The sequence below is a fragment of the Amphiura filiformis genome, chromosome 16 (genome assembly GCF_039555335.1).
Source record: "Amphiura filiformis chromosome 16, Afil_fr2py, whole genome shotgun sequence".
Lineage (NCBI taxonomy): Eukaryota > Metazoa > Echinodermata > Ophiuroidea > Amphilepidida > Amphiuridae > Amphiura > Amphiura filiformis.
This window is the reverse complement of record NC_092643.1, coordinates 28,738,915-28,761,304: the sequence shown is the minus strand read 5'-3', so window position 1 is coordinate 28,761,304 and position 22,390 is coordinate 28,738,915. Positions and strand designations below refer to the sequence as shown.

Below are 22,390 nucleotides of genomic sequence, written 5' to 3'. Positions count from 1 at the left end.
ATAAACAAACAAATAAATCAAGGCAGAGAATTTTATTTCAATTTTATATCAGGGCTGTCAACTCTCACGCATTGGCCGTGAGTCTCACGCATCACGGTCTCACGCCAAGATAGTATAATCTCACGCCTAGTAGTAAATCTCACGCAAAAAGCTGGAAAATGAGTAAAATCTCACGCATCGTCATGAATAATTTGTTGTTTCTACCCCCCTTTTCAAATTCTCAAGGGCCGTGGCTCAAATAATCATTGTTCAAAATGAACATTGAGTCGGCAAATCCAGTGCACGCATCTGTCTCACGCCAAGCAATTCCAAAAAGTTGACAGCCCTGTTTATATACGCCAAAATATTTTCTGAATTTAGTCAAAATTAACACTCTATTGATGGTAAAAATTTTATGTAAATTTTACGTAGGTCCTAGACTATGCCACAGTCGATTTTTGATAAATAAAACATGTTATTAATCATGATGAAAGCATTCAGTTGAACTCGAAATTATACTGATATTTATTACGTCAAAATACTAGTATAAAATGGTTATGAAAAAGTTTATATAATTATAATAGTGACAGTAAAGGTAAAGTAAAGTATACGTAGGCTTATATTTATATTGAATGCAACATCATGTCATTATATAAGCACTTCAATAACTGGAAGAAACTTTGGGGACCTACGTGTAATTATCCTATAAATTATGAAAATCCAGACCGTGTATGCACGAAAATGGCAGGTTCTATAATGTGAACCACATGTATATACCGGTATCCCGGGCCGGTATATAGGAGTATTATAGCATGCAGCCATGCGACCATACTGCCTAGCGAGTTCAAATCGATAATGCATGTATAATAATTGCCCATTTATCATGTTTACCATTTACAGAATTTAGGTGGTAATCTCATTTGGGAGTGTAATGTAAAACCTTCTGCTAGATGTATTAATCGTATTAAAAGTAATTTTATTAAAGATGTTGTAAATGCATGGTGTTTTACGACTTATGATCCTCCTGCATATAATTTTAGACATCAAATTCTCTGGAATAATTCTTCTATTATTATCAATGGTAGCACTATTTATAGGCATGTATGGAAGATATTTTAGATGATGATGGGGAATTTTTAGCCTTGTCACGTTTAAAAGATAAGTTTAATTTGAAGTGTAACTTTTTGGACTACTATTCACTTATTTATGCCATTCCAAATAAATGGAAAAGAAGTGTCAAGAGGGGGAGGACAATGATAATATTAATTCATCTCAGGAGGAGATGCTAGCCAGAATTACGAAGACTGTTAAAGTGTGTAAAACCATTAGTGATATCTGTATTAGTAAGCTCTTCAAACCACCAATCGCTGAGGAGAAATGGTCGTATATCTTTGATAATATTGATTTGAATTGGTGTGATATTTATCAAATTCCATTGTCCTCCTCCCGATCGACCCAACTTAGATATTTTCAATTTAAAATTCTTCATAGGTACCTTGGTACCAATAATAATATGTTTAAATTTGGTTATGTTGATTCCAATTTGTGTTATTTTTTTTGTAAACATGAAGTTGAGACTATACAGCATCTCTTTTGGGAATGTAATGTTGTAAGAAATTTCTGGAATGATGTTCAAAATAAAATCAAAAAAAACAGGTTTACCTGGACATGAAGAGTGTTTTGTTAGGTATTCTTGACCCAGATTTGTCCAAATTCAACTTCCTTGTTCTTCATGGGAAAAAATTCATTTATGATGTGAAGTATAAACAAGGTTCTCTAAATATTTCTTATTTTATTAGGAGGCTTAAGAAGACTGCTGAGGTAGAAAAAAGCATGTCATGTACTGGCAAAAGGTTAAATGAATGGCATAAACGTTGGAACTCCATTTTGTAAAATAATTATAATTGTATACCGTATCATGTTTATTGAGTACAAATGCATTGTTGTTAATACATATCACATATCATAATGTTTTCTATGATTATATTATTCATGCTACGTTGTATGTAACCTGCTGATAAAATAAAAGCACGGTGTACCTGGTGTATACTGTGGAAAGATAAAAAAATGTTTATTATTGTCGGATTTCTCAACAATTGAGCGCTATTAATATAATACACATTAATGTTTTTAACAAATAAAATTCCAAAATATGGTACATTTTCTCCCGCATTTTCTGCCTTTGCTTGTCACGTGGTAGGCCTATGTTGAAGCTGCGAGCATATGTTCAAATAATTTTCAGAGGCATAACAATATGACAAGTGGCCGACTGGTCTAAGGCGCTAGGCCCACAGAGTATCTAAAGCCCTGCGCCGTGAGTTCGAACCCCGTCTCTGCCAAACTTTATTTTACTTGGGGAAATTTTAAAAAAAGGTGAAATTCAAAAAAAAAAGGTGAATTTCAAAAAAAAAAAAGGTGAAATTCAAAAAAAAAGAAATACAAAAAAAAAAGGAAATTAAAAAAAGGGAAATTCAAAAAAAAGGGAAATTCAAAAAAGGGAAATTAAAAAAAGGAAATTCAAAAAAAAAAAAAAGGGAAATTAAAAAAAAGGAAATTCAAAAAAAGGAAATTCAAAAAAAAAGGGAAATTCAAAAAAAAAAAGGGGAATTAAAAAAAGTGAAATTAAAAAAAAAGAAGGGGAAATTAAAAAAAAAGGGGGAAATTAAAAAAAAAAGGGAAATTAAAAAAAGGGGAAATTAAAAAAGGAAATTGGCGGAGATGGTACACGTAGGAAAGGCAACCGTTACTCTGAGTTTCACAGCATACCCTCACTTTCGATCATCATCCGTTTGTTAAAATCTGTTGAAATTTGTTTAATTACGCTCTTCTATATATAATGGGATTGAGCACTAGTAATTGCTAAGTCAGTCTACCTAAAAAAATTATACTGTTGTAGTAAAATAAATATTAAAACTGTCCATCTGGACTTGCTACGTGTATGTGCTTATGCTGGCAACAGCATCACGTCTCAGAGACACATCATTAAGCCCTGAAGCCCTGTCAAGGACCAACAATTCCCCCAGGACGTCACTCCAACTGTGTCTTTTGTCAACATTTCAGCACTAGGCCATTAATTCAGTATCGAAGTTACGTAATGTTACTATGTCAACGGGATCACGCGCTAGAGTAATGAACCACGATCGAAATGATCACCACATAAAGTATATGGCACTCGAAGGCATACCAAAGTAGCGTGATCCGGTAACCAAGAGAATTACGTAACCTCTTCGATGCTGAATAGGCCTGATGATGCATCTCAGAAGAGATGTGATACTGTAGTCAGCAAATATAGTAAGTCCAGATGAACTGTTCAAATATTTATTTTACCAGATTTTATCATGTTAAATCCAACACTATGCACACTCAAAAAGGGAAATAGTACGGTAAGTAAAGTTTGATCTTACCAGGTCAAATATCTTTGGTCTTGCTTGATTGCCAATATAGAGTAGATCTCTGAAGCCTTTGGTAACAAGCAGTGCCATGCGGACCCCCTTTCTTTCTAGCAGTGCATTGGTAGCTACTGTAGTACCCATTCGAATCCAGTCTATTTGAGAGGTGTCTAGTGGTTGGCTGGCAGGCATCTTCTTACCAGTTTCCTGATGAAAAAAAAAAAAGTTTCCAGGTTTTAGAGTCCAATTTGTATGTTCAAAGACATAAATAAAATTCTTATATTAGGTCATTCCATGTCAAATATATACCAAGTGTCTCTAGGACTGTCTTCAATTTTGATGAAACTCAATAAACTGCGACTCGATTGGGAATTCACATTAATTAACCTTTCAGTTACAACATTGACAGCTCTAACTAATTAAACTAATATAGTAATAATTTGCCGAATTATAAGCCTCTAAGTTAAAAAATTAATTCGACTTATCCACTTATATTATTTCTAAAAATACTGTTCGTTTTTAAATTGTATTAATATTTATCATTCAAATCAAATCAAAATAAGATTTTTACAAGTGGGGCAAAATTTCCAAATCGTCCCACTGACCCAGTACTACAATGACTTTACCAGGACAAATGTGTGCAAAAAGTTTTTAACGCTAAAATAGGTCAAATTTAAGACAATTGGGGCTTAAAACCCAGCCGAAGATGCACAACTTTTGGTCAGTTTAAACCCGCTATTTCGAAACCTGTCCCCTCTGGATACCCGGCAAGTAAGCTGTTAACATTTTGACCCATTCATTTATTTAAATTTCTTCATTCATTTTGCCTTTTCACAGACTAATTGCCATTGAGGCAGAACCAAATATGTGCCCAGTTCCAGTATATCCATACCTCTTCCAGAATTCTTCTGATCCCCTCCCGTGGTGCATCCATGTAATTGGCAGGGTCCTCCGACAATAACTTCATCACTCTTGTCTTTCCTCCTGGACATCGAGCGTACACGTCAGTGAATGTACCGCCTCTATCGATGGCAAACTGGAAGCCTGAGATTGCTGTCATTTTAAAGCTTTCTGATACACTGTTGATGTTTTCAGGTCACTTATGGCTCAAAGTTGTGGAAGTTCTGCTGGAAAAAATAATTTCAAATGGGGAACTTTTGTTAAATATCTACCTGTTAGACTTTGTTACACTTACGGTCTATGTGCATTTAATATCCATTTTCTTTCATTCAAACAAATTTATTATACCCCACACCCTTTTTCATTAACAGAAAACACAGAAGTAGCACATAAGCCGCTATTTTCCTCTTAATGTATAATATATATTTCTGTTTTTAGCAAATTAAGAATAAGTTGTCATAAACTTAGAAAGGAACAGATATATTTCACCAAAATTGCCCCCAGAACAGAGAATTTTCAAATATTGTGGTGTGAATGAAATTGAAGATGAATTTCATTTTACTATGAAATTTTGCTTATACAATGATACCCGTCCACGATTTATGACTTTAATAGATATTTTTGATACAAATAATTAAATGAAAATAATAAATTTCTTCTCATCATGAGTGCCAATGACTTTGTCACCACCAATGCAGTTGCCAATTTCATTTATACTGCATTTGAGAAACAAAATATTAGGCTTATGCCTAGTTAATCTTCATGTATATTATATTCTTGGTTGTTTTATAAATATTGCTGTTGTACTATATTTGTATACTTATTTGTAGCCATTGTTTGACCATATCTTGTTGTAAGATGAATGTCAATAAAATCTGATTCTGATTCTGTAGTAATGTACACTGGAAATGACTGACTGGAATACACTCATTTGATTGAAATGGGGAAGGGTGGGGGTGTTCAGGACACACTTGCCAATTTTAAATATCCTTCCACAGTGCAGAGATTTACAATTGTAAATGTACAGCAAGATTTTACTACAAAAATATTACAATGCTAAGCAATGTAGGTCATGATGCTATTAAAAATAAACCTACATGACTCTGGCTTCTTAACCCTAATGCCCCAGGCCTACATGTAGTTTGGCGAGAGGCATGGAAAGAAGGAATGAGGAAAGAAAGAAGAAGAGAAAACTTTTTTTCTTGGGTGCGGTTTTGAACCAGCCACATCTTGCCGGGGGGGTCTACATGTAGCTTGGCCGGCCAAGCTTTCTGCGCCCATGACTATGCGCTTGCAGATGCTTTGCGAATTGAAGTTTTTTTTATGTTTGATTCGGTTAGGGTTAAGTTCCTCATATAGGAGGAAAATTAAGGTGTTATTAACCCTAACGCCTCAGGCATATTTTAGCGAGAGGGAATGAAAGAAGGTAGAATTGGTAAGTTACATTTCATTGAAGAAATTTAATTCGCAGGGAAAAGAAAGGTTTATGGATTGGAAGTCAAGGTAATTTAGAATGTTGCAAAGAGTCCAATAGGGCCCAAACTTATACAAGAGTAAAATTGAATCCCATCACATCAATTCAAGCTACGCCCTTTTTTGAAATACTTAAAATATGTATTCTTAAACACTTGAGAACGTTCCTGCAATCTTATTGGTTCTTACCCAGCTTTACCCGTGTGATATGACACGATATCACACGGGACAGCGTGCAATAATCGTCGACGCGATCGGCGTACTCGCTATTTGGACCAATCGGTGGTGCACAGCAACAACAGGACTGATCGATTTTAAGCCCTAGGTAATTCCTTGCAAAATGTAGGATTTAATTTGATTATAATTTGTATGATATTTTTATTTGAATTGAAGTGTTTAAGAATGAGAATAAGGTATTGTTTTTAGCCGCTGTAGTGCATCTATCGTCTCATATAACACGGCGACATCATTATTTTTGGCGTAAAACAACTCGGCTTCACCTCGTTGTTTACTTAAAATAATGATGTCGCCCGTGTTATATGAGACGATAGATGCTCTCCAGCGGCTAAAAACAATACCTTTATTCTCTAACTATAGATGATCTATGAAACTTATTGAAAATGATTAAGTCCTGGTAGCATTTTCTTTTTATCATAACATTTATTTCAAGACTGAAAAAGCTGCAGTTACACAAGTAGTGATCATTTTATTAATACATCACGCAAGGCTCATATGTGACACGATCTGGTCCACGGAGGCCAAATGAGACATTTTTGAAAATTGAGTTACTATAATTATTACCTTATACAAACATTAGGCTGTCATATACCGAGTCTGAAAAAACCAAAGTCTGAGATGGTTCTTAATAAACATGCTAAAGTTAAGTTTTGTGATATCTATTTTCTTATGTATTTTATTGTTTTTTTACTCCATATTTTTGCCTTGATCTCAATTTCAAATTTGCCGCCTTTGGCCTCCATGGACCAGATCCTGTCACATATTGGAATGATATACCAGGAGTGAAGCAGGAGAAATATCTATTATGCTTCATAATTTACATTACATAATCAATTTAAACTTAGAATAAACCACTAAGAAAAATATGGTAAGACACTGAATAAATGTCATGGGAATTATTTGTTAAGGCAAACCCACAGAATTATAACCAGAGAACCAAAACTCTATACCACTACGTACAAAAAGTATGGCAGTTATGGGGAAAAAATGGGGGTATTCAGAGTTCTTGACGGTACACGGTAATGAATAAAAACAATTCTGTGTGGTAATCAGACTTCGTATGCATTGAGCACTCCTAGACACAGTCATTGCGCTGCATCACGAAGCGTGCCTAGTATCGCGCACAAGCATTGATTACCTCCGGTTTTATTCGAGCAAACCACACATACCCTCAATTTTCAACCCATGCATGTATCAAGATGGCGATCAATTTAATTCTGTGGGCAGACCAGAAGCTTTGATAGACTCATACATACACATGTATTCTGTTTTTGCATTGTTTTCAAATGATAAACAATTGCAAATTGCATTTAAAAACTTCCAAGTGTCCATCATGGCAACATATATATACCGTATTTTGTCAAATAAACGCCTACATTTTCCCAAGGGGGTTCGTTTATTCAAGGTCAATTTTAGAACGATAATTCCCATTAAAATCATTAGGTAAACTAAAAACACACGCTAAAATGACGAACTATGAACTAGAAACACTGACTTCTGGTTCACTTCCGGGTTTCTGATCCAGATTTTCGCCAATTATTGACGCTATTATTGACCATGTGGGCAACTTGGTAAGCTTACTACACAAGATAGCATGGAATTATCGGCATTTTTTAAACATCTTGGTTGAAAAAAGTGGTGGGGGGCGTTTATTTGATTTGAGGGGGGCGACTATACATGTTGTGTATGCAATGATGTGTGTTAATTCAATATCCAACCATCAAATTTGTAAATGCCCGATAAATATGCTAACAGCATGTAACTTCTGAAACACTACAATCCTGGCAGAAATTTGTTGCCACACCAGCATGTGCTGGTGTTAAAAGCACGCAATCGCCAGAGCTTATTATAATATGTGATAGTTCCACAATATCTTTGTATAATAGTTGCAAATGCACATTCAGCTAGTCCCCCCCCCCCCCCCCCCTCCATTTTTCAATGTTGGGAAACTGTAATGCAGAAATGATGACAATGTTACCCAAATCAACATTGCAATAGGGGAGCAGGGAAAGATGTTGGCCAATGCTTTGGTGTGACAACATTTTCCACCAGGATTGTAGTACTGCACTTTAATCTTATAGTGTGTTTTCATACAAAAGGTTTCCATGACCTTTATATAGCCAAACATTTAAACATTATTAAAACATTTTTACCAAAACCAAAACCCAAAATATAAACCCTATATAAAACGTTTCAAAAATCTGTGTTTGCTGGGATTGTGTAGCAAGCTATATTCAACTCACCTCTGATGAACAAAAACATATAAACATCCTGACACAGATTTCTAAAGACTACACAAAAAGTAACACAGCTGTTGCAAATATTTCTCAGAACTATTAATCGTATTCACAATATTTTAACATAAAAAGACAGGAGGTTTATGTATGCACATTTAAATACCCTCCTCAGGGCTTATAATTACTGCACAGCCTTTAATCATTGAGCACAATAAATGCTACTTTCAAATTCTGGTTTTTCTTTAAAAATATTAAGTACTGGGTAGTTAATATTGAAAGGAATTGGGAAAATTGGGTACCGTATCTAAATGCGCATACATTTACCACCTGTAATTTATGTTCAAATATAGTGAATACAATCAATAGTGTTGAATCTATAGATGCATATATGTAATGGCTGTGTTACTTTTTGTGAAGTCTTCACATTCTCTTCCTCTACCATTATCTCCAAGAAGGCCTGAAGACATCAATGACAATGGAATCTCCTAAGGAGAGCACCGTCATTGATATCCCTGCCATTATAGAGAAACATCAAGAGAAACATCAAGGCATTTTCCCAGTTATGTCAACAGAAAATACGTTCACGAGGCGATAACAAGGCGGCTTGCCCAAAACTGTTACTGCAAATTATGTATGTCTCCATCCTGACAACATGTCTAGATCTGTTCAATATGCACTGAATGAGTATGTCGTTGTCATAGTAGGCACATGAATGAGTTGTCTACCCTTTCCACATTTGTCTTGTAAAATTGAAATAAGGTACCTAAAATTACATACAAATTGTTATTACCAGTGATATCAATGTATCCAAAAATCAATTTGTACAATCATTTTGTTTTATGCTGATGATTTATAGGCTACATGTAATTGCCCTATTCCGGCAAACGATCATAAGTAAAATTCACTGCAAAGGGCATCCATTTTAAAACTTATACAAGCATGTTCGATTAACTTATAACTTCTATACAGGTCAGTTCATCAAGGAGACTTCCCAAAAGGAGAACTTACTGTACATGGTCACATTTTTTAAGTTGGGACCCTAAAAAGGGTGGATTTGTCACATTTCTTCGTTTATTTGCCATTCAAATGCTCATATTTCTCAAACAAGACATCACAATTGAGTATATTTAGTCTTATTTGGAAGATAATTTATTGCTTTAATAATATCTGTAAGATAAAATTATAAAGAAAGTTTAGATTAATTACTATAACTCATTAATTATAATTGGTCAGGGGTGGAGGAGGGTGAGGATGCGCGAGGGTGAGGATGCGCACTGTGTATTTCCAATGGGATAGGCAATATAAATGAATAACCGTGTGTATATTAGTTCATTAACTTATTATTTTATTTGGATAGTAGCATTATTGTAATAACCCAGCCTAAATAAATGTTAATTTAATTCCCAATTAATTACTATCACTAATTAATTAGAGCCTCACTATATTACAAATACCACTCGAAAATGCCGATTATTACCCATTTTGAATTATAATTGGGGGAAATAGCTCTGCAGTGGTTTAATGCAGCCATGCTATTATTAATTAATGTTCCTTGATTTTTAAAACAATTGAAAGCTTTTATATCAATTGTTAACTTCTAGGAAGTCTTATCCACTATACATTATATGCACACCATTCATTGTTTTAGGAGCCATTTGCCATGCAACTACATGTATCTAGAGTTAAAGACTTACAAATTATCACCCTACATGTACATATGATTGTCAAATTGTTATGTTGATTTTCACAGATCAGCAGTAAAACTATTAACAAGATGTCAGTGCAATTATTGCCAGGCAACATGTTGTGATCATCAATAAATACTATTGTGAATGTGGGTAATTACATAATCATCAGAATTTGTTTTCTTCATTTTTTGAACACCCTGTATAATCAAATCTGGCATTTTGAAATGAATTGTTCCTTTCTAACATGAAGGTATGTTCATGAATTTCTTTTAAGTATTTAATTTGAACAAATAGAACATACATTTTTGTCATATGCCTGTACTAAACAGAATTTAAAGTTTTTTAATGTAAAAATCAGACAAATTTTGATCACCCTGTAATTCCGTTATACAATTAATTAACCACTATAAATTATATATGTCTGGATGGGCATTACTTTTGGCTTCTCAAATATGAACTTCAATTTTTATTTTAATACACTATGTATAAACTAGGAAGCATACAACAAATTGCATTACATTGTAATATTTCTTTTGTTACACCCTGTATATTTCCTAGGTCACCATGTATACTGGAAAAATCATTAGATATTTGCAATCCTCAATATCTCAGGTTTCCAACAATGTATACTTTTGCACACTTTGGATAATTATTTTTCGAGTTATTAGGCATAGAGTACTAATACATGTAATTTTTGTCAAATGTGTGTATGTGACACAATAGGGTCCCAACTTAAAAAATGTGACCACATAGCATTTTACCAACCAAGTTGATTTTCTGTCCAGTATGTTTGATGATATATAAAATGTCTTAAATAAATAAATTTGAAACATTAAAACACCTAATTATTGAGTCAAGTGTCTTTGAAAAAAAACACACATTATTATCTGGCAGCCATCTTGAATTATGCATTATAATTGAAGACCAAATTAAAAACGGTTAGTTCGCGTCTGACGTCCTGTTAACCAGACCAAAAATGCCGTACTGCGCAGGTTGCAACCAATCACAACGCGCCGTTGCCCTGACGTCAGATGCAAACTAGTCTTTAATTCGGTCTTCAATTATAGCATGTAGTAGATCAACTAAATTACCTTTAACTCGTCTGTAATAGATAAAAATATAAAGAAACTAAAGAGGATGATGGGATACCAATCACTCTGAGGAAGTATGTCGTCCAAGACATACGAAACTGTCAGGTCAGTGTCAAAAATTGGTTTTGTAATAAGAAAACTAGAAAATTACCTGATTATTAATTTCAGTCTCTGTCAACAAGTCAAGTGCTATAAATATAAAGGGCCTATTATAATATGTGGCAGTCATCTTGAATATTGTGCATGTTAGGATGTGAAACATCAAATGCACTTGTTTGTACCAAATTTGTTGCATAAATATGAATAGAAGATTACTGATGTTGAATCCCCACGTCTCTTGAATATTTGGTTGCATTCTTATGAACTGGTCTTTTATGTCTATTTTTATTGTTTTTTCTCCACCTATAATCTCAGTTTCATTATTGCCAACTTTCATTCATTCATTCATTCATATTTTATTTTGCCAATCACCAATCAATAATACAATGTACAAATGTAATTCAATAATGATAAGCAGAAGCAATAATAGTGATAATGATAATAAAATCATGGTAATAAATAACTAATATAATAACAATAATAACAATAGCCTGATTGGTCCAGATCTGGTCACATTTAACGGCCATTTTGGTTTCTTCATTGTCTCTAATTGCTCAATGCTGATTGAGAACCAGTAAAACAAGTCCTAAGAAGTAAACTCCATCAAAAACAAGATGCCAAAACAAGGTCAACATGGTCGGCAGCCGGACTATCATTTAGGTCTCAAATTAAAACATCATTCCCAACATGCACCCATATCTTTATAAAACGTAATTATATATTTTACCAGAACATTCGCATGTTAACGGGAACCTAAACTGGAAACCTGAACTGAACTTGAACATAAACTGAACCTAAACGACTGTACATGCTACTGAGGTGCCTACTTCATCTTTGCTTCACTTTACTTCACATGTGATTCACACTCACAAGGCACTTGAACCAACCCAAGTTTACGCTTGTCAAAAGTAAATTCTGGATAAAATTGCTTTTCTATATCTATTGTTTCATCTTCAACGACCTCTCCAATAACCATTGAAGGCCTATCACAGTCAAAGTCAAGGATGACTCTGTTTACTTGTTCTGGCTCTTTGTCTTTGCTTCGAGTAAACAGGTAGCAGCCATTATTATTCGCCACAAAGAGAGACGATAAATCTAATGTTTTATCAACAGAGACATCCAGTAATTCATTGGTAGCTGGTTTATACAAAGCAACTACGACAGCCCGGAATCCGGCATAAGGACTGCCATCAGGATTGGGACCTGCTCTAACTTGCTCCCCTTTAACTAATATCTGTCCTGTTGGTAGTGCAACAGCAAATAATGATTCAATCAATATGTCGTCTACAAGAATTTCCCACGATTTACTGCCAATACTGAATCGTTGAATCATATTCTTGGACGTGTCAATTTTAACTTCACCAATCAAATATATGTATTCTTTTATTTGCACCATTCTAGGATAGATCAATAATTCAGGCATTGGTGGAAGCAAGATCCATTCATTCGTCTCAGACTTGTACCAGAAAAAGTTATTTTCCTTAAGCCAGTTGTAACGAGTTTCACCATCTGGTCCATCATAATATCCAACATCAATTGCAGCATACAATTGATTCTCATTGCTGACAAATGCCTTGAAAAATTTGTCGTCAGAATATGGATATCGATTAGGAACATCAGCCAACTTAGTTATATTATAACATGCCGTTTTAGTTTTACATGTTAATAAAATTATGGGAGCTGTGCTGGCATGATCATAGTCTTCTTCCAACCTAGCTGTGATAGTGTTTCTAGTAGCAAACAACTCTGGGTGACTTTTGACCAATGGTGGGGAAGCTGTATCCTTGGTAGCACTCAACTTGATAACCTCCTCCACAATGTCCTTACACTCTGGTACAGCTAGTAACTCATCACCTAGGATCTTGTGGAGTCGGTCGATTGGCACCAAACCAAGACGTATCTTCTGCAGGAGGTCAACTGCATGGACTTTGCGCTGCTCCCAATCATACTTGAGCCACATCACTGTTCCTTGCAGAATATGTTCTTCCGTCATGTTGTCTGTCTCAATATCTTCGTCACTCAGAATCTCCAGCATCACATTTGCTGAAGAATTTTCCAGGAACACATTGGGTTGAACACACTCAGAGAAGCGCTGTGCAAGGTAACTTCTATACAATTGTGCAATGTCTGCAAGATTGCTATGATTGCTTGTAATGCACCATATCTCATAATAGTCTTCAATTGTGAAACTATCCTTGACCTCTCTCAGATACTCAGCACATAAATCCATTGCTTCAGGTATCACCATGTAACAAGCCATTTGGAGAATGCCTGTGACAGTTCGTAAGGAGAGAGTAAAGTATCCCGTATAAGCAAAGTCCAAGATTTGGGCAAAGCTTTCTTCCGTTCCAGGAACAGTTATCTCACTCATTGTGCTTTCTTGAAACCCTGAAGAGAACATTCCTTGGAAGTAGTCACTTGCACAGCTTAGAACTGCTTTGTGAGCAGGAAATCTTTGATCTCCAACAATGATGTTGACATCACAGAAGGCTGCCTGTTGTCTCAACTGGTTCAGTCCTGAGGATAGACGAGACAAGTGGGACTGATTCCCAACGCGTTGGACACACTGATCTTGCTTGAATGCGGCCATCTTGTTCTCTTGAAGTCAAATTGGTTTGGTAGCAGCATAAACAGTAACTTGGGATTTAGCAAACTCTCATCACAGGCTGCAAGAAAAAAGAAATTACAATTCGGAAAAAATATTTTAAAAATATGTCATATGATGTGTTGTCCTGATTCTGACATGATCCTGTACATTCGTACTACGGTACTTGTACTACAGGGCCTAGATTTTGTGGCAGTTTGCGAGAATCAAAAACCATCTGAGTTGCTTCACTTACTGCATGATTCAGTGAAAGAAATTGATAGAATCAATTCAGTGATTCTCGTCAAATCCGAGGCCCTGTACTAAAAAAGCTTTGTTACAATTAAAAGGGCATTTCGTGATCCACAGCCTCATCCCCCACTTTTCTCAAAAAAGTTGAGATTTTTATATCACTGGAAACCTCTGGCTACATAATGTTTATGTACAAAATATTTCTTGCAGATTAATTCGTTTAGCAAAGATATCGTGAAATTTGAATTTCGTTCTGGTGCACCAGAACGAAATTACAACACATTGTCTATGGAGCAGTGTAATACACATAATCATGCATAACTCATGAACGCAAAAATCAGAATCAACTGAAATTTTGGGAATAGGTTTTTTTCGTGGATATCTAATGAAAAATGACATAAATAGAGGATGCTAGGATCACGAAATACTCCTTTAATTAGTGTTCTACAACAAGCAAAAATATGGTCAATGGTGTAAACTATATCCGCTTGGCTCATTTTTGTGTCTTTGTGTAACAATCAATGCCAAAATCAGTGACTGAATTGAGCCATGAACCAGCAGGTGATTAGGCAGCAAGGACAAAAACATGTATACATACATCCTGATGCAGATTTCTAAAGACTTCACTAAAAGTAACACACCTGTTGTAAATATACCTGTCTATAACTTCAGAACTTTTAATCGTATTCACAATATTTTCCCAGCAATGTAAATGCGTTCACATGATACAATAACATGGAGGCTTGCCCAAAACTGTTCTTGCAAATGTATGTCTCGCTTCTGAATATGTACATGTACTGCGTAGATCTTTTGTTTACCAAGCTGTTGAGAGTCAAAAATGCACTGAGTATTTCGCTGCCATAATAAATTAGGCATATGAACGAGTTGTAACTACCCTCTCCAAATTTGTCTAGTAAAATGTAAATAAGGTGACTTAAATTATAAATAAATAGATATTAATATCAATGTATCCAACAAATCAATTTGCTTTATGCTGACAAATTATAATTGCTATATCCTGACAAAACATTGTCGTCTAGAGAATCAAATTTCACTGCAAAGGGCATCCATTTTAAAACTTATGTTTGATCATTTACATTACCTTATAACTTGTATACAGGTCAGTTCATCAATGAGACAGACTATGCCATAGTCGAATTTTGATAAATAAAAATATGATATTATTAATCACATGTGATGAACGCATTCCGTTGAATTCAAAATTATACTGATGTTTATTCAAATTAAAGTGTTCAATAGTAAAATGGTCTTAAAGAGTTTATATAATTATTGAATGCAACATAATCGCATAATTGTAATGGCTCACACTTCTGATTTTGGAATGTTTCAGTTTATAGATCGTGAAAGTCTGAGTAAAAAATCTGACTATGTACTTTGGATTTTAAGCAGAACTTTACCCCGGGACTTTGTCTCTACAACTAACACACACTGTCACAAGTACTAAGCATGGTAGTACAAGAAGCGCTAAACGTACATCCATGCACCATGTGAGAGTTTAACTTTCGCGCCTGCACAAAAGCGCCGCATATTCCACAGATTGTTGTGTACGATGTAGTTAATGGTAAGTGCCCGAAGGATTTAAACCATAGCGAGATCTGAACGACCAATCACAAAGCCAGATTTAAAGATGCATTACATCATGGCCAATTTTAGTAGGCCAGAAGTTGACCTATCTTTACATAGAAACCCATGTTATGAATGTTAACCGCAATCCAAAGTAAGTAGTCCACTTGGGAAGCTAACGAGAGGGAGTACGGTGACTGAAAATATCAGAAATCTATCAATTGCACACAAATTAATACAAATCAGAGTTTCATGCTTTTATGAACAATGTATATGTACACTATGGATTAGTCTATCAAGGAGACTGCCCGAAAGGAAAACTTACACAGCATCTTACCAATCAAGTTGATGGGATTTTTGCGATCATTTTGTTTGATGATATTATGTAGTACTAGTAGCCCAACTAAATTGTACCTTAAATTTTATGTTTAAATACATGTGTGGGTTAAATAAAAGTATAAAGAAAACTTACAACATAAACTGATTATTGATTTCAGTCTCTGTGAACAAGTGCTATGAAAGGCTTATTATAACATACTAATATGTCCATGATTATATTATAGCATATGGTGGCCATCTTGAATTGTGTATGTAACACAACATCTTATAAGATGTGAAACATCAAAAAACTTGTTTGTACCAAAATGAATATTGGCATTATTTTCAAGCAACTGTATATATTTGGCAACTGTAATATCTCATAAAAAGAGGTTACTAGGATCACGAAATTCTCCTTTGACATGCCAAAACAAGGTCAACATGGCCGGCGGCCGGACCATCACTAGGTCTCCAATTAAACCATTGTCATTCCCAGCATGCATCCATATCTTTATCGAACCAGATTGGATGTTTTACCCAACAATAACAAGTTAATACTACTGAGATAGCATCTTTGCTTCACTTTTCTTCACATGTGATTTACACTCACAAGGCACTTGAACCAACCCAAGTTTACGCTTGTCAAAAGTAAATTCTGGATAAAATTGCCTTTCTGTATCTATTGTTTCATCTTCAACAACCTCTCCAATAACCATTGTTGGCCTATCACTATCAAAGTCACAGATGACTCTGTTCACTTGGTCTGGCTCTTTGTCTTTGCCTCGAGTGAATAGGTAGCAGCCATTATTATGCGCCACAAAGAAAGACTTTTTACCTAATGTTTTATCAACAGAGACATCCAGTAATTCATTGGTAGCTGGTTTATACAGAGCAACTACAACAGCCTGGAATCCATAATGACTGGCCTCATCGGTATTGGGAGTGGGACCTGCTCTAACTTGCTCCCCTTTAACTAATATTTGTCCTGTTGGTAGTACAGCAGTATATAATGCTTCAAACAATATGTCGTCTACAAGAATTTCCCACGATTTACTGCGAGTACTGAATCGTTGAATCATATTCTTGGACTTGTCAATTTTAACATCACCAATCACATATATGTATTCTTTTATTTGCACCATTCCAGGATAGATCAATAATTCAGGCATTGGTGGAAGCAAGATCCATTCATTCTCCTCAGACTTGTAGCAGAAAAAGTTATTTTCCTTAAGCCAGTTGTAATGAGTTTCACTTTCTTCACCATCTGGCCCATCATAATATCCAACATCAATTGCAGCATACAATTGATTCTCATTGCTGACAAATGGCCTAAAAAAACTATATTTGTAGTCAGAATATGGATATCTATTAGGAATATCAGCCAACTTAGTCATCTTATAACATGCTGTTTTAGTTTTACAGTTTAATAAAACTATGGGAGCAGTGCTAGCATCATCATAGTCTTCAACCAATCTAGCTGTGATAGTGTTTCTAGACGCAAACAACTCTGGGTGACTTTTGATCAATGGCGGGGAAGCTGTACCCTTGGCAACACTCAACTTGACAACCTCCTCCACAATGTCCTTACACTCTGGTATGGCTAGTAACTCATCACCAAGCATCTTGTGGAGTCGGTCAACTGGCACCAAACCAAGACGTATCTTCTGAAGGAGGTCAACTGCATGGACTTTGCGCTGCTCCCAATCATAATTCAGCCACATCACTGTTCCTTGCAGAATCTGTTCTTCCGTCATGTTGTCTGTCTCAATATCTTCGTCACTCAGAATCTCCAGCATCACATTTGCTGAAGAATTTTCCAGGAACACTTTGGATTGAACACACTTGGAGAAGTTCTGTATCAGGTAACTTCTACACAATTGTGCAACATCTGTAAGACTGCTATGATTACTTGTAATTATCCATATCTCATAATAGTCTTCAATTGTGAAACTATCTTTGACTTTTCTCAGATACTCAGCACATAAATCCATTGCTTCAGGTATCACCATGTAACAAGCCATTTGGAGAATACCTGTGACAGTTTGTAAGGAGAGAGTGAAGTATCCTGTATAAGCAAAGTCCAAGATTTGGGCAAAGCTTTCTTCAGTTCCAAGAACAGTTATCTCACTCATTGTGCTTTCTTGAAACCCTGAAGAGAACATTCCCTGGAAGTAGTCACTTGCACAGCTTAGAACTGCTTTGTGAGCAGGAAATCTTTGATCACCAACAATGATTTTGACATCACAAAATGCAGCCTGTTGTCTTAACTGGTTCAGTCCTGAGGATAGGCGTGACAAGTGGGACTGGTTTCCTACAAAATGGACACACTGATCTTGCTTGAATGCGGCCATCTTGTTCTCTTGAAGTCAAAATTGGTTTGGTAGCAGCACAAATAGCAACTTGGGATTTAGCAAACTCACATCACAGGCTGCAACAAAAAAGAAATTACAATTCGGAAAAAATATTTTTAAAATATATGTCACGTGATGTGTTGTCCTGATTTTGACATCATGTACATTCGTACTACACATGTACTACAGGGCTTAGATTTGATGCCAGTTAGCGAGGATCAAAAATCAAAAAATAGCTTCGCTTACTGCATGATTCAATGAAAAAAATTGATTCTCGCAATATGTTACGAGAATCATTACAACAATCGATTCAGTGATTCTTGTCAAAGCCAATGCCCTGTACTAAGAAAGCTTTGTTACAATTAATTAGTGTTCTACAACAAGCAAAAATATGGCCAGTGGCGTTAACTATTTGTAAAACTGTGTGGGCCATTTTTGGGTCTTTGTGCAACAATCAATGCCAAAATGTCAGTGACTGAATGAACCATGAACCAGCAGTAGGGACAACGGGTAGTTTTAAAAATGCTTATGGTAGACAAATTAAGATTGTGGCTTTAATAATATTAAATTAATTGTATTGGGACCTTTAATAGGCTAGTGGCTAGATGCTATACTAGTAGTTGATTTTTGATAAATGAAAAATATGTTATTTAAAATCATGACAAACACATTCAGTTGAACTCAAAATCATTTATTGAAACTTTCAAGAAATGGTCATAAAGAAGGTTTAATTAGTGACAGGTGACAGTAAAAGTAGATACATGTATACGTACTTGTTAATTGAATGTAACATATCTTGGCACTGGCATACTTATTATAATGACGGCTCGATCACTAACAGAACAATTATGATTTTGGAATCTACCAGTTTATAAAACCGTGATGCCCCGAGTAGAAAATCAACTATGTACTTTGGATTTCAATCATACTGATACTCGCCATCCATTTGTTATTGATCCAATTTAACAACATGCAGAATTTAATGCTAGAACTAAGAAATTATGTTTCACCAGGAACTTGTTATGTAGGCCTACGGTATTTCACAAGATAGTATTAACTAGAGCGGTTCTCGACTTGTGCGGTTCTCGACGCAAAGCGTCGGCCGCAATGCCTCCAACTCGAGGCGTATTATTTTAACCGGTGCAATTTCACTAGGAGCTGGCAATCTATAGATGACAGTGTAGGTTTTTAGGAAACGTGTCACAAATGAAAAATCCTTGACCCGATCCATAGCCTACAACAGTTTTAACTTATTTGACCTCAGATGACCACTGGGTGACCCCAGATGACCCCAAAATGACCGTCCAAGAATTTGACTCTAAATGTTGACTGTACCCACCAAGTTTCATGCCCATACGACAGTTTTAAGTTATTTGACCTCAGATGGCCCCTGGGTGACCCCAGATGGCCCCTGGGTGACCCCAGATGACCCCAAAATGACCTTCAAAATATTTGGTTCTAAATGTTTACAGTACCCACCAAGGTTCATGCCCATATGACGGTTTTTGCTAATTTGACCTCAGATGACCCCCAGATGACCTTGGCTGACCTTGACCCACTAACCAAACCTACTGGTGACCCTGGATGACCCCAAAATGACCTTCCAACAATTTAACTCTAAAATGTTGACTGTACCCACCAAGTTTCATGCCCATACGACAGTTTTAAGTTATTTGACCTCAGATGACCCCTGGCTGACCCTGGCTGACCCCAAAATGACCGTCCAAGAATTTGACTCTAAATGTTGACTGTACCCACCAAGTTTCATGCCCATATGACAGTTTTAAGTTATTTGACCTCAGATGACCCCTGGGTGACCTCAGATGACCCCAAAATGATCCTCAAAATATTTGGTTCTAAATGTTGACAGTACCCACCAAGGTTCATGCCCATACGACGGTTTTTGCTAGTTTGACCTCAGATGGGACAGGAAATTGTTAAAAGTCGCGGGGAAAATCTTCAAAAATCACCCAATTGGGCTATCAAATCACGGGTTTGGCAACCTGTCATCTCATCATCCTGTCTTAAGTATGTGTGGTAATTGTACTAAGATAATCCCATCTCATCATGATTAAACCATTCATGTTTCTTTTACACTCCTCCCTATGTCAACAAAGGCTAGCCCAACTGTCCCTAAAATGAACACTTATCGATCAATCAATACAAAGGAAGCCCTATGATAACAAAGCCAATCTCTCCTGTCACTGTTGATTTCTATGCACTTCCAGTTGTATACAACCTACAAAATGAGGCACTTTATTATGTCTCTCTTTTTGCAAACAAAACATTGTTGCAGGTTGTGACAAACAGCTAGCCAATCATACTGAAATCTATCTAGTGTATTGTCCCTTGTCCCTTCAACAATAGAGGAGTTTTGGTTGAATAAAAATCTGTTGACTTATCAAGAGTAGCACATGTACCATATTCGTTCCAATAAGCGTCCGTGCCCCAATAAACGCCCACCAGGAAATGTCCAATTTGCTAAAGGGTACCATCAATGTTGAAGTGACAGACAGATGTCGATACAGTGAAATAGCTGGAGGACTACAAGTCCTGTGTAAACTTGCAATACATTTTCTACATCAGAAAAGCTACTAGAACGTCTCAGGACCCTTTTATAACAGATGTAAATTCATCTCTAATCAATACTCCTTAACGAAAAATTAGGTAAACCAGGTAAAAAATAAGCGACCACCCAAAATGACTTTGTTAAGCGCCCTGGGCGCTTATAGGAATGAATACGGTACTAGAAAAATAGAAATGTACTTTAAGGAAAATTGATCCCTAACTTAAACTTACCGTACCTATTTGTAGTACGGTATTTCCTTCTGTTTTGAGGATCCTGCTTCATAAATTCATCCTGGTACAAGCAACTTGAAACAAGTGTTTCCAATTTCTGCACAGTTGTTGGTGCATGGAAAATACTGAATAATATGAAATACCCAATCACAAGCTAGGATAGCCCTCACAGTGTGCAGATATGATGTTCACCTGTGCAGCCACATATGGCAATCCCAATTTTGTATTAATTGCTTTTTTTAACCACACCCACATACATCTCTTTCATTGAGAATCAATGATACATGTCTACATAGTACATGTATGCATGCAACAATTATCACTCTGCAACAATATGAAGAACCAATGGACACTAAGCCACACCTGTCCCTGACATATGTGACTGTGTGGAATAATCAGGGTTCCCACTACACCAAGTTTTGGGGTCTTTAAGCACAGTAAAATCATAATGGACTCCATATGTGACTCCTCGGCACAACTGAGCCCGGATGTCGCCAGTGCCACTATTGAGATATGCTCCATCGAACTTAACAATAAACAATAGGAAACAAAGGATTTATTGACTGTTTTATTGATTTTTCACTACTTATATGTCAAGTACTATAGACATGATATACATCATTTTAAAGCTAATTTCAAGCAGAATATTTTGGTTGAATATCTCAAAAATGATGATTGGCGACTTCAGGGCTCAGTTGTGCCGAGGGGTCACATATTTGTTCAAATTTTGACAATTATGGGGTTCATCTGGCCACCATCATTTGAGACTAACCTATGAGAATTTGTGTCTAAAGACCAAAACAAATTGTTCAGAACCCCATATTTTTCAAATTTTGCAGATTTATGGAGTACAACTAGACACCATAATAATTTGAACCCTGGGAATAATATCATTGGATATTAATAATATGTTATATCATATGTGGAGCACAGTGTCGACACCCTGTATTATAAATATTTTTCCCTGCAATGAATCACGTCTTCATACTCCGTTGGTGAGCGACGGGCGATTGGTATTTCACCAAACACAAGAAAAGGAATCATATCTGATTGGCTAGAAATCGATCGCTAGATCGCTCAGTGATGAAGTACAAACTCAAAATGTAGCTCTAGATGTATTCAATTCTATTTATTCTATTATTGATGCAGATAAAGAAAGTTGCATAGTGTCTCGAAGCTTCTCGATATGGTCATTGTATTATAGACTTGTTATTTAATATTCTATAGATACAGCACGTGGATCTGAGTTGAATGGGCTATGCGTGTTCCATCTTCTCAAACAGTTGAATATATCACATTTTTAATGTACAATTTAAAAATCGTTACAGTAAAAATGCAGTAAAATATATCGCCTCTGAGTGTATTAAATTTCCAGTTAGTGTATTGAAAACAAAACCTGGGTTTTACCA

General features: G+C 35.8%; 2 protein-coding genes and 1 long non-coding RNA gene across 3 annotated transcripts in view; 1 reads left to right on the top strand and 2 right to left on the bottom strand.

Annotated features, from left to right (window-relative positions):
- Positions 1–4,489, bottom strand: part of LOC140135842 (5-oxoprolinase-like) — a 143,207-nt gene extending 138,718 nt beyond the window's left edge. Inside the window, exons 1-2 of the mRNA XM_072157480.1 lie at positions 4,261–4,489; positions 3,384–3,575 (exon numbers count right to left, since the gene is read on the bottom strand). Of these exons, the coding sequence (XP_072013581.1) occupies positions 3,384–3,575; positions 4,261–4,428 (360 nt within the window). The 5' untranslated portion in view covers positions 4,429–4,489. The remainder of the gene's footprint in view (positions 1–3,383; positions 3,576–4,260) is intronic.
- LOC140135844 (uncharacterized) overlaps positions 1–22,390 on the top strand; it is a 216,649-nt gene that overhangs the window by 168,660 nt on the left and 25,599 nt on the right. The window lies entirely within an intron of this gene.
- LOC140136549 (kelch repeat and BTB domain-containing protein 2-like) lies at positions 11,449–13,801 on the bottom strand. The gene has a single exon (XM_072158248.1). The coding sequence runs from the start codon at positions 13,681–13,683 to the stop codon at positions 11,938–11,940; it is 1,746 nt and encodes a 581-aa protein (XP_072014349.1). The 5' UTR covers positions 13,684–13,801; the 3' UTR covers positions 11,449–11,937.